At 36.5% G+C, this 14,436-nt stretch overlaps 1 protein-coding gene across 4 annotated transcripts in view; it reads left to right on the top strand.

Moving 5' to 3' along the window:
- Window positions 1–14,436, top strand: part of LOC126260251 (uro-adherence factor A) — a 138,579-nt gene that overhangs the window by 110,612 nt on the left and 13,531 nt on the right. For 3 of the 4 annotated variants that reach the window (XM_049957570.1, XM_049957571.1, XM_049957573.1), the window contains exon 5: window positions 12,885–13,039. In XM_049957570.1, the coding sequence (XP_049813527.1) occupies window positions 12,885–13,039 (155 nt within the window). The remainder of the gene's footprint in view (window positions 1–12,884; window positions 13,040–14,436) is intronic. The other variant, XM_049957572.1, reaches the window with a different exon arrangement.

The following is a 14,436-nucleotide window of genomic DNA, read 5'->3' as shown; positions in this document are numbered from 1 at the left end:
GGGGGACTATTTTACCTCCGGAATATTTTACCCAAGAGGACGCCATCATCATTTAATCATACAGTAAAGCTGCATGTCCTCGGGAAAAATTACGGATGTAGTTTCCCCTTGCTTTCAGCCGTTCGCAGTACCAGTACAGCAAGGCCGTTTTGGTTAATGTTACAAGGTCAGATCAGTCAATCATCCAGACTGTTGCCCCTGCAACTACTGAAAAGGCTGCTGCGCCTCTTCAGGAACCACATGTTTGTCTGGCCTCTCAACAGATACCCCTCCGTTGTGGTTGCACTTACGGTACGGTCATTTGTATCGCTGAGGCACGCAAGCCTCCCCACCAACGGCAAGGTCCATGGTTCATGGAGGGGGACTTCCTTTGTAGAGTTGTTTTATTTACTTTGTGGATCTCTCATATACATTTTTAAGATGACTGCTTTCCTGCTACACTGAAAATTTAATATGCAAGTGCAAGAACACTGTTTCATTGCATGATGGAGATAATGTGATATCATTTAAATATTGTGTGTCTTATATTGCTACATATTATAAAATATTGTAAGTTGAGCGTCAAAATGTTCTGTAGAATATGTGTGGCACTTTCAAATAATTGTGTCATAAAAGTATTCATAAATTGGAAGACTATGCTATCTGTGTATTTGTTGTGGACAGTTCAACATCAGATTGCCATGATGGGGTGACTTTCATGCTCAACAAAAAAGAAGCTGAACTATACATGCAACCATGTTATATGGGTATCTGAAGAGCACAAACTACCACACAGCTCTTCAAGAGGAGCGGCAGCCCTCTGTCAAAGTCACGTATGCAAGTGGATTTCCCACTTTGTTACCCATATTTTGGTTAAAATGATTTCCAGATTGTTTCTGCTCCACTTATATACTTTCCTTACTGTGTAATGTGCCTGCCACGCAAACAGGTGATATTCAGTTTTGAGGAGGGCAGGGATCGTAATGTTTCTGCTCCTCTGCGTGCTTACATTCTTGGTGGCACTAGAAGGTGCCAGATAGGTTATGTAATGATTAGACAGGGATTTTTTAACATGCAACACAGTTCCAGGAGAAGATGTGCTCACTGACTGACCATAATTCATCAGCTTTAAAACACATATTACAAATGAAGAAATTGCAGACAGTTAGGTTACTGAGGTGAAAGTACTTGATAGTTTTACAGGGAGAATTAGAAGAAAAAACGGGGAAGTATCCAACAGAAGATGAATGGGCCACCTCAACAGATCAAATAGTGAAAGGCAACAAAGGAATTCTAGTGACAAAAACTGGCGGAAATCTCTGGATAACACCTGAGATGTTAAATTAAATTAATGAAAAGAGAAAATAAAAATGCGGCAGATAGCTAAAGAATGATATTTACAGAAAGTTCCTAGTGGCAAAGCAGAAATGTCTTGAAGAGAACTGTAAAGTTTAAAAAGTGTGAATGACTGTAAGAAAAATAGATTCCACTTATAGAAAAACTAGCTCAGTACTTGGTGTTGTCCAATTACGTATTTTTATGTCATTCAGTTACCACCCCACTCCTGCCAGTATGTGTGAAATGTCAGTGGGCTGTTGCCAGCAAGCCAGCCGATGACCTCAAAACCCTTTGTATATAACACTAATATCAGTCCCTTTTTTGTCAGTTTTCATGTCACCCCCTTCCCATCTCTACTGAATCCCTAGGAGTGAAATGTTGTGAGCAGAACTGTCAGCAATCAGTCTAGCTACCCCAAAAACTATAGATATTATTTTGAAAAGGACAGAGCTTTGTGAAGGAAGGAGAAATTCAGTGAAGATGAGAAGTGTTGTGATTCTGCAAGACAAATTTGACAGGGCTTGGAAAGAAGACATTTTGCTCAGAAATATTGAGATCCATAACAAAACTGTTCCGTTTGCTGTATATTAGATGGGCAAGATACATTTAGGACGGGGGTTCTCAAACATTTCCTCCGATAGTATACTTTGAGAATCCTGGTACTCTGATGGAACATCTTGTTTATTTTGAAGGTTAATAAAATTAGAGTGGTAGAGTTATTTATTGCACCACCTTCTATGATTCAGTATTGTTATTGTAATTGTTGATTATCTTAATTAAACTGGCTTGATTTCCTTCTGTTTCTATAGGTAGCAAGTATACACAATAATTTGTATCAATTTTATTTCATTCTCTTGACTTATTCCTGTAGAATCAGTTCTTATTTACGTTTTGCATATTTTCTTAGGGAATCTGGAGGAAGTGCATATGTCGTCTGATATATTTTTCTATTTTCTTCTGAACTGTGAGTGTTAATTCTTGGATGAAACACTGATTATTAATTTTATGACATAACACTGATAGTTTTTAGTGTTTGTACAGACACAGTCACTTGATCTGAATCCACTGTTGCCATTTCCATTTAATATACGGTTGGTCCTCCAGGTGCCTTTATCACCACTTTGCATTGTGTAGGCACTGAGAGATTTAGCTTTTTAATGTATCTTTCACTCAGTTCATGAAACCACACACACACACACACACACACACACACACACACACACACACACACACACACAGGCTTCCGTGGCCATTGTCACAGTCAATAAAATTCTTTCATGTCGGAGGCCGCATTGTCATCTGTAAAATTCCGATATTTTGGCGACTGTTGCAAGGTGCCTTCTTCAGGGTGTATTTCTAACTGCAGTTAGCAATACACCCTGAGCAAAGGCGCCTTGCAACAGTCGCCGAAAAGTCGGAATTTTACAGATGACAATGCAGCCTCAAATCCAGAAGCATTTTATTGACCATCTCCAAACTGGTCTCTTATTGCAGTCATAAGCTTCCTTTCCAGAATGCTGATGTACACATTTGAACTGACTGTGCCATTTATGAAAACCAGTTGACCTACTCTGTAAGTAGAAATGCATCACCATATGATCTGTCTTGCCATGTCTTCAATGCATGAACACTTTGCTGTTGGAGCCGTGCAGATTGTACTTAGAATCATCATCATATAGACTCTACATCTCTGACATCCATGTCACATGTGCTTTTGCCCATTTTAGCAGTTGTCGTCGAATTGTTTTTGTCAATAAAGGCTCCTTTCTAGGTCTAATGGTTGCTGAGATGTCACAAATTTCTTTGCAGTCTCACTTTAGGTCAGTTGATGAAAGGCGACGATCCATGCCACAAATTCTTTTCAATATGCTATTGTATGTGACAGTGCTTTACCTGCAATTCATTCTATGTGATTATTTAATTTTACATCCCCACAAATTGTTCTGGCCAGATATTTGTATGACTTGACCGAATCCAATTACGGCACATGATATTGTAATCCTAAGATACTACTTTCTGCTCTGTAAGCACACAGTTTTACATTTCAGAACAATTAAAGCAAGTTACCAATCTTTGTATTTCTTTGAAATATTATCAGGATTTGAATGAATATTTGTGCTACATTTTTTATAGTACGTCATGAATATGCAACATGAACATAATGGTCCTGATACACCTCCCTGTGGTAACATCTGAAGTTCGTTGTACTTCTGTGCAATTATCTACAGAAGAACAGAATGACAGGTAGGACCCAACATAGGGAAAGCTCATTTGGAGTTCAGGAGAAAAGAGGAAAATAAAGTTGATAAGTAGAATAGATAGTATCATGAAATCATTTTACAAGACTAACATTAATAAAAGTAAATGAAGGGTAATGCAATGTAGTTGAATTAGATCATGCCCTGCTGAGAGAACTAGATTAGGAAAGGAGACTCAAAAAGTTGCTTAAATATTTTGCTATTGCAACAGCAAAATAACTTAACAGTAGCAGGAGTAAAGAAGATATAAAGTGTAGAATGAGAATAACCAGAAAATTTTTACTAAAATAGTGAAGTATGTTAACATCAAATATAAATTTCTATGTTAGGAACTCTTCTTTTAAAGTATTTGTCAAGAACGTAAAATTATATAGAAGTGAAACTGGATGATAAACAGTGAAGATAAGAAGATAACAGAAGCTTCTGAAATGTGATTACAGGAAAATGCAGAAGATGAGATGTGTAAATCAAGTAATTAAAGACTACCTGCTGCTTACTGCTTCAAATCGGAGAGAAAAGATCTTTATGACAAAACTAGACCAAATGAAAACACCAGATGATTTGAGCTAGCTATGAACACTTATGCAAGACATGTATGTAATACTGTATTGTTTGATCATGTCGGTGCTTCCGGTGCTCAGTTAGGAAGGGTGCGACAAAATACATTATATGTTTTTCACACACTCTGATATATTTGTCATTTTCATAGCCACTGGTGTCTTCAATCCCTCTCCTTACATATCAGATACCTATTTTCTTTCTATAACTGCATTACTACATTGGATGCATTCAGTATCTTGGCAGTAGCTCTGCATAACACAAGATCTTTCTCTGCGTCATCGTCCATCTCAGCTGTATGAATCCGGAACAAACCACCTGGTAACATGCATCTCAACTAAAACTACTATGCATAGCTACCTATCATCATATCCTACTCATTTTTCTTCTGTCCAGCAGTGAACCAGTATCTTTGAACATTGTCAATATTATCCATGTTTTTCTAATCACTACCCATCTATGTTTCCTTCCTTCCATTTCACCTGCTAATCTTATCCCATTATTCCTTGCTCTTCCTCTGACCAGTCAACTTCTCCACATCAGATTTCTTTTGTAATATTGCCATATATTCCTTTTAGGTGTAATTACATTTGACAAAAACATAGTGAGGAAATTGCTTTCCTGTCATCGTCATCATCATGTATTGCTAATATACTGTACACATTGTAATACAGTAGTTATGCAGACATGAAGAGGCTTGCCCAGAATAGGCTAGCAAGGAGTGCAGCATCAAACCACCCTTCAATGCATAAAATAAATAAAAGAAGGAGTAGGGTGTAGGATACTTCATGATGTGTCAAGAAATAGTTAAATTGGGGTTAAATTGACCTGGTAAAAATACAAATGTTGGCTTGGTTCCTGCTTTCATGGGGTATGATAGCCCCAATTGAACAACTCTGTTAGGAGGGTCAATATGGAGCTAGATCAGCTGCTTCAGGCAGCTACTTTGTCAGGCATAGGTTTGGTTCCTGTTGATGGTATTGGTAGGTGGGATTTTACAAGACATGGCCTGCATCTCTATAGGAAAGGGAAGGGTAAATTGGCTGGGATGATAGCAGAATATTTAAGGGGGGGTGGGCACTGAAACTTATGGGAGTACTTCTTTTTAGGCTAAGATCAGTATCCAATCATCCAACATTGATTGAAATTAAGCTTAATGAGAAACTCAGACAGGCAGGTTACTGGAGATGTTAAAATATTACAAGATTCTCATAACAGAACAGTGAAAAATAATGTTAGTATGTCACAAGATTCTCATAAAAGCACAGTGAAAAATAATGTTAGTATATTGCATCAGAATATCAGAGGATTAAAAAAAAAAGTATGTGGGCTTCTTGCTTGTTTAGAAGATTTAGAAACTGAGGGTGGAATAGATGTACTATGCCTCTTTGAACATCATATAGTCACAGGCACATAAATGGTAAATGTAGGTTGATGTAAGCTTTCAGCGCATGTAAGTAGAGACACTATGGAGAGAGGAGGAGTTACCATATATGTTAAAATCTGTCATAGTGTGAAAAATTTGGGACCCAGAAATTTTGTGTAGAACATATAGACGCATGTGCGTGTGAGCTTAAACAAAATAATGGTACTTTTATAACTGTAACTGTGTATAGATCCCCATTGGGAAATTTTCAACTATTTTTGAGAAACTCGGATTCTTTATTGTGCCATCCGTCAGACTGAGGGAAGAAAATTATTGTTTGTGGGGGTTTCCGTGTAGATTTACTAAAAGAGTCGGAAAGCTTGACCTTGATGTATTATTTGTTTCTTTCAATTTTACATCAGTTATTGATTTTCCTACTCACGTGGTACAGGAAAGCAGCACACTGATAGGTAATGTTTTTATAGACCAAGATAAATTTAATCAAATTAAAACTTTTCCTGTGAAGAATGGTCTGTCTGATTTTAGGGAAAGCTTGCAACAGTTAGACTGGGATGAGGTGTACAGGGAACCGGATGCTAATTTAAAATTTAACTTATTTCATGATACCTTTGTGAGTATATTTGGAAACAGTTTCCCTAAGAAAACAGTGAAATGTGATTGTAAGAAACCATCTAAAAATCCACAGCTTACTAAAGGGATAAAAATATCTGAAAACGGAAATGTATCTTATAGCTAGGAGGAGTAATGATCCAGAAACAGTGAAACAGTTTAAAAACTACTGCACTGTATTAAGAAAAGTTATTAAAAAGTCCAGAAGTAAGTGCATTATGTCTGAGATTAGCACATCTGATAATAAAATTAAAACAATTTGAAAAATTGTTAAAAGGGAAACAGCGCAACTGAGAGCACAGGAAGACTATTGCTGTCAGACTCAATGAAAAGTTTGTTAACAGGAAGTCAGAAGTAGAAAACATTTTTAATAATCATTTTCAAGTGTTGTAGAGAAAGTAGGATCCAGCTATTCATTAGAAAATGCAGGACAATATATGGAAGAGGCAATACCTATGCAATTTGATAAAATTGAAATTCAACCCACTTCCCCTACTGAAATTAGGAAAATAATAAATTTACTCAAAAGTAAAAGCTCACATGGAATTGAAGGCATTTCCACCAGAGTACTAAAAGCTTGTTCCTGACAGATACACTATATGATCGAAAGTATCCGGATGCCTGGCTGAAAATGACTTAAAAGTTCGTGATGCCTCCACTGGTAATGCTGGAATTCAATATGGTGTTGGCCCACCCTTAGCTTTGATGACAACTTCCACTCTTGCAGGCATACATTCAGTCAGTTGCTGAAAGGTTTCTTGGGGAATGGCAGCCCATTCTTAATGGAGTGCTGCACTGAAGAGAGGTATTGATGTCGGTTGGTGAAGCCTGGCACAAAGTCACAAAGTTGGCATTCCAAAACATACCAAAGGTGCTCTATAGGATTCAAGTCAGGACTCTGTGCAGGCCAGTCCATTACAGGAATATTATTGTCGTGTAACCACTCTGCCACAGGCCGTGCATTATGAACAGGTGCTCGATCATGTTGAAAGACGCAATCGCCATCCCTGAATTGCTCTTCAACAGTGAGAAGCAAGAAGGTGCTTACAACATATATGTAGGCCTGTGCTGTGATAGTACCACGCAAAAGAACAGGGGGTGCGAGCCTCCTCCATAAAAAACACGACCACACCATAACACCACCACCTTCGAATTTTACTGTTGGTACTAACACGCTGGCAGATTACGTTCACCAGGCATTTGCCATACTGACACCCTGTCAACGGATAATCACATTGTGTACCATGATTTGTCAGTCCACACAAAACTTTTCCACTGTTCAGTCATCCATTGTTTACACTCCTTACACCAAGCGAGGTATTGTTTGGCATTTACCGGCATGATGTGTGACTTATGAGCAGCCACTAAACCATGAAATCCAAGTTTTCTCACCTCCAACCTAACTGTCATAGTACTTGCAGTTTGGAAATCCTGTGCGATGGTCTGGATAGATGTCCGCCTATTACACATTACAACCCTCTTCAACTGTTAGCGTTCTCTGTCAGTCAACAGACAAGGTCGGCCTGTACGCTTTTGTGCTGTTCATGTCCTTTCACATTTCCACTTCACTATCATATTGGGAACAGTGAACCTAGGGATGTTTAGGAGTGTGGAGAAATCATGTACAGAGGTATGACACCAGTGACTCCCAATTGCCTGACTATGTTCAAAGTCCGCGAGTTCTGAGAAGCGACCCACACTGCTCTCTCACGATGTCTAATGACTACTGATGTCGCTGGTATGGAGTACCTGGCAGTAAGTGGCAGCTCGATGCGTGTAATATGAAAAATGTATGTTTTTGGAGGTGTCAGGATATTTTTGATCACATAGTGTAAGTAGGATCCTCAGCCACGTATGTAATAGATCCCTGCAACAGGGGATTTTTCCAGATAGACTGAAATACGCTATTGTTAAACTATTGCATAAAAAAGGGGATAGATTTGATGCTAACAACTACCACCCAATCTAACATCTGACAGCTTTATCCAAAATTCTTGAAAAAGTAATGTATTCAAGAGTAGCATGACATATTTGTAAAAATGAAGTACTAACAAATGTCAGTTTGGTTTTCAGAAAGGCTTTTCAACAGAAAATGCTATATATGCTTTCACTGACCAAATATTAAATGCAATGAATAACTGAGCATCACCCATTGGGATATTTTGTGATCTCTCAAAGGCTTTTGATTGTATGAATCATGAAATTCTTCTAGATAAGTTTAAGTATTGTGGTATGAGTGGGACAAGGCACAGACAGTTTAGTTCATATTTAACTGGAAGATTGCAGAAGGTTCAAATTAACAGTACAGATAGCCTGCAAATATCAGCAGAGTCCTTTCACTGGGGAGGTATCAAGAATGGTGTCCCACAGGGACATTTGGTATTTTCTGTGACCTATCTAAGGCATTTGACTGTGTGAATCACAATATTTTTCTAGATAAACTGATGTTTATGGAATTGATAATGTCTCATCTAACCAAAAGAATGCAGAAAGTTGTTCTTAGTAATTCAAGCATTATAACTGTGGGAGCTGCTTCAGACTGGAGAGAAAACATGTATAGGATACCCCAAGGTTCAATCCTAGGTATGCCATTGTTCCCCATATATGTAAACAATCTTCCTCTAGTATACAAGAAGTAGAAATGGTTCTGGCTGCAGATAACATTAGTATCATAATCAATCCAAGCATACATAACAGCAACAGAAGAAATGGTCAACTGTGTTTTTAAAAGTGTCATTGACTGATTTTCTGCTAGTGGTCTCACTCTCAGTTTTAAAAAGACACAACATGTAGAGCTACTTAGCAGTGGAAGGTGTAACACATGGCGAGAAAATAATAAATAGTGTGTAAATTCAAAAATTTTAGGTGCCCATGTTGATGATAATTTAAATTGGAAAAAGCACATTTTGAAACTCCTAAAACAACCTAGTCCAGCCCCATTTGCACTCAAGAATCACTGTAAATCGTGATGAGAGACAAATCAGTAGGTTGACATAATTTGCTTATTTTCATTCAGTAATGTCATATGGAATAATGTTCTGAGGTAACTCATCTTTATAGAAGAAAGTCATCATTGCTTGAAAACGTGCTGTGAGAATAATATGTGGCGCTCTCCCATGTCCCTCTTGTAGACATCTGTTTAAGGAATGGGGCATTTTGACTATTGCTTCACAATATATTTTTATTCCATCATGAAGTTTGTTGTAAATATCCACTGCAGTTCAAATGGACTAATGATGTGCATAATTAGTACCAGAAGAAAAAATGACATTCATTATGCCATTAAGGTTGTCTTTAGCTCAAAAATGGGTACACAATGCTGCAAGTAAAATTTTTGACCACTTACCTTGTGATATAAAATGTCTGACAAAAAGCAAAGTAAAATTTGAAAAAAACTGAAAAAGTTTCTGCTTGGACAACTCTTCCTATTCTGTAGAGGAATTTCTATTATTGTAATGTGTCAAAGTTGATGGTTAGGAATTAGTAACTCCAATTTGTATATTAAAAATATAAATAAATAATTTAAAGGATGGGCTAGTGGGGAATGGAGATGATGTATTCAGTGCAGCAGATAAAAAACTCAAATCTATCAAGGTAGACATTAAAGCTACATGTGAGATTGTTTGAGCAAGACTCAATATCAGGGGTGGGCATAAACTTACAACTGAATCCTTCTTTTGATCAACAGACTCACCCCTAGATGTAACTGAAGCTCTTAGAGGAAATCTGAGCTTGCTGGTACATATGTTCCCCAATCATGTTGTCTTCAGTGCAGAAAATTTTGGTGATCCAACAATTGATTGGGATAGTTAAATTTTCTAAGTGGTGCATGTAATAAGACTTCCTTTGAAACAATACTACATACATTCCCTCAAAACTACTTAGAACAGATAGATTAGGTATCCGCTTATAATGGAAATGTGTTAGATATAATGCCGCTAAATAGCCCTGATATCTTACATGATGTTCATGTTGAAAATAGTATCTTTGGTCATGAAGCAGTTGCAACAACAGTGATGATCAAAGCACAAACAGCAACTGTAATAAATAGGAAGATTTACAGGTTCAGCAAACTAAATAAAGACACAGTAGTGTCGTACCTCAAGGGGAAACTTGAAGATGTTAACACACCTTTAAGTGATTGCTTATATAGTGCCACAACAGTTGCTCACAATTTGAGAATGTTTTTCATACACTTTATCTTTACACATTTCTTTTGCTAACTTGGTCCTCAATATATTTCTAATGATTCATAACATCAGAGTATGTTAGCACATTTTTTGCAATATGCATCTGTTGGTATAAAAAGTTCATATTAATATTACAGAAAGCACACTGAATCAATACATCAAATGGTCAGCCATCTGCAAGAAAATATTTTGAAAACGGTTGTCCATAATACTGATCTATTGAAAGAATAAAAAGGTCTTTCATTTGTAATTTGTGTACACTATCATGTAAATAATTTGTAAAGTGACATTGAAGTAGATGTATATGGATTTGACACACTAGAGGGCATACTTGTATGATCTTGTTTTGACCCGTTACAGGTGGACAAGATATTTTAATAAGATATATATGTATTTTAAACGTCTCTACAGTTTTATTGAAAATATTGGTGTTTCATTAAAACATATTTATGGAAAAGACAATTCTGTTGGTACATAACCAATTCAAAACTACTTGTCATTCCATTCAACAGTCTGGTTAGCACTAACATCATTAATATTATTTTGCACTGTTTTTTGACAAAATATTTTTGACTCTGTAAGTCTGTGTTTTATTTAATTTAAATTTCTGTACGAGCTATTGTCTTCCACTGTATGAACAACTACTCTGTATTATAAATATATTCAATAAAGAGAGCACTGATGACATCCACTGCAAACATGGAGCTTAACTGCGTAGGTTTTTGTTAACAGATGGCTCAGTTTGGCATGTCCTTGACTATGAACACTGATGTTTGAAGTTATATTTTGTGCAAAATTGTTAACGCTTTTGTGGCCACTTGTTGACAAACTGCCTGTTTGCTTCTGTCTCGGGTTCTGCGGACAATGTTCATCTGATGGTTTTTCAAACATGATTATCAGTCCACTGGACTTTAGTCTTATCGTGCAAAACTCAATGTTCTCCATTGAAAACTGATAGTTGAGGTTTAACTTTGTGTGTTTTATTTTAGCACTTGAAGATGATCACTTAGTGATTGAAATCAATATGCAAAAATCTATATGGCCAGTACTGGAGTTTCCCTTGTTTGCAATGCTAATAAAAAAACATGAGTGTAAAAATTTGTGAGGATGTGAAATGGAATGGTCACATGCGTTCATTTGTAGATAGAGTGTGTGGCAGACTTCTTTTCTTTGGTAGGATTTTGAGATACTGATTGAAGTACAGAGGAGACTACTTACAAAATTCTTGTGTGACCCATCCTTGAATATTGCTCAATTGTATAGGACCCATACCAAATATGAGTAACAGATGATATTGAAGGAAAATTAAATCCTCGCTGGCTAGTGCTAAAATTTAAGAGACGAAATGTGTAGTTTTGCTGACAGACATGTATGAAATTAAAAGTGACACATTATCCTAGCTTTTGTAACTAGTAGTTCCTTCCTTGGGGAGAAGAGAGAGACAGGTTAAATAACGTTATAAAGAAAAGGCAAGTCACTAAAACCCCAGAATGAGAGGGCACCCCCCCCCCCCCCCCAACCCGTGCCCTGTAGTGAATGAGTAGATTAACATTTATCAAAATTTGTTGTTAAGGTACTAACAGGAGTAGCCTCCAGTGGCAGCTTGTGCTTATTAATATGGAACTTGTTCCACTTCCAGAAAGCTCTCCTTCATGTGGGTATTTGTGGAACATGATGTGTGAATGAATGAATGAAAATGTAAGTACATTTAATCTGTAACTGTTGATATTTTCTTTGCTAGCAGATTGGCTGTTTTATTTTCGAAAATCAGAGTAGCAAAGAAAAAGAAAAATGAAATAAAGGAAAGAGGAGAAGAACAAAAAGGAGAAAAAAGAAAGGCAAATGCAATGTGGAAAAATGAGGACTAAGCATACGGGTAGAGAAATGACTGCAAAGTACACAGGCTAAATGAGTTTCACCGTAAAGCATTTACTCTTCTGTAACAACCTTTCTAATGTACACTTTCTTGTCACACTTTATGTAGTGCTGCAGATTTTGAGTACTGGTGATGGAAGAAATTTTCATCACCAGTATATAGCCAGCAAGGGAAAGAGATGTGTGGTGTTTTGCTGATGTCTTTGATTAAATTACAAATTTTTCCATGGGGTCTCATGGAGAAAGAGTATTTGGCAGTGTAACTGTGAGTCATCCATTGGTTGGAAACATTAAGGTTGGAGGTCCACTTAGCGCTATGTGCTGTCTGTCTGTTTATTCCATTTCTAATAACCTCTTTGAACTCTAATCTTTCTTCTCTTTTCTCTGCCTCATTGTCAACAAAATGAACAAATTATAACACTCCTCATATACTTCATATTTCATTAATAGAAGGTATTAGTGTGTGTGGAGAAAAAAAAATCTCTTTGTCTAGACTGCATAACGTATCCCTTCGGCACTCCAGGCTGTAAAGCCATATAAGTTTACTTTGCCTTATCATTAAATACATTCATTAGCATAAGATTCTCCGTGTGTGTGTGTGTGTGTGTGTGTGTGTGTGTGTGTGTGTGTGTGTAAAAAATACTTTGAACTTTTATTTACTGTTACCTGTATATTTTTTTATTTATTTAGGGGGAATATGTGATATTGTGGAACAGCTTAAGGAAGGTGCACGGAAACAGGAGATACCATATGTGTTTGCCCTACAAAGGAGGTCACTTGGGAAAATCACATTCAAAAAAGTCCCTGTGAGTTGCATTGGTATCATTAACTATGATGGAACTGAGGTAAAGAAGAGTTTTCAGAAAGTATTTTTTCATTTTGATTTGGTGTATTTATTATGAATAGATATCGCTTACTTCAAACTTTTATTTTTTATCTATATCAGCAATAACTTTTGTGTATAACAAATTTATCAGTTATGCTTAACCAATAACCTTCATGTTTTTTAGTATTGCTTCCCTCTGCCATGCACTTCACAGCACTTTGCAGAGCATAGATGTATATGTATTTGTCTTTTGTGATTTCTATCTGCTTAAAGCTTTTTAGCAATTTTCAACTAGTTTTTGTTTATTTCCCAAGTCTATTATCCGTACTATCAAAGGAGATAAGAAAGTATGAAAATGAAAGTTCACAATACAGACAGTGTGACTTTGGCTTTCTCTTAATTTTTTCCATTATGGATTCATTTACAGTTGTTCTAAAGGAATTATTAAGTTTCAATATGATTTCAAATTTTAGGAGTAGGTGTGTCATTTGTAATTATTATTTATTTTGACGGCTGTGTACATTCACCCACTCAGTGCCTAAGAAACGAGAAATAAAACTGCATGGCAAGCAACATGATATTTATTAATTTTATCTCTTTTCAAGAATGTGTAGTGGCCTACAAATCTAAAGTAATTATTTATCCATTTTATATTTCTCTCTGTCTGTCTTCACTTTGTTACTTCTCTTGAGAAAGAGGATTTTGCTTAGGGTTTATGAGAGATATTCCATGGCAGTATTACTGTTCTGGGAAATGAAGGAACATACCAGAACCACCTCTTTTTGCTGTTGACATTACATTATTTGTCTTTTGTGCAGATAAACTTCAACAAATAAACAGTGATGTAATAGTGTAAGTTTGAAAATCGATATGAATGAGGAGACAATGGAAAAAGGTGTTAAAGGAGATACAGTATTTTTTTAATGCTTTGCACAAACTTAGGACAAACAAATCACCTGGCACTAATGAAATGCCAGTGTAATTCCAAAGGACAGAATAAGATCTCAAATGAAATTTATATAATTGGGGAAAGAACATAATTATTGCAATTCCAAAGCGAGCAGGAGCATATATATGTGAAAATTATCATCTGATCAACCTAGTATCAAATGCATCCAAGGGGGCCCATACCTTGGGACAATTGGGGGGGGGGGGCGCTATTCCCTCCCACCTCCCACGGAAAAGAAAAAATAAAGGGCTTACTGCAAAAATGCGTTAACTGTATTTTATGAAGTATTGAGAGAACTGAACTTTTAATTTCTTTTTCAAGCCACAAATAATTCTGTCATCACAGGGATTGTCCACAGCAGTAATTAATTAATGATGCTTTTTTGTTATAAAAGCTTGATGCACAACTGGCTAGTTAATGGATTTTTTTAAATAATCAACAGAAAAAAACAAATATTGCTGTGTTTA

The sequence above is a fragment of the Schistocerca nitens genome, chromosome 5 (genome assembly GCF_023898315.1).
Source record: "Schistocerca nitens isolate TAMUIC-IGC-003100 chromosome 5, iqSchNite1.1, whole genome shotgun sequence".
Taxonomy (NCBI): Eukaryota; Metazoa; Arthropoda; class Insecta; order Orthoptera; family Acrididae; genus Schistocerca; species Schistocerca nitens.
The sequence above is the reverse complement of the archived record's forward strand: the minus strand, read 5'-3'. Positions and strand labels throughout refer to the sequence as shown.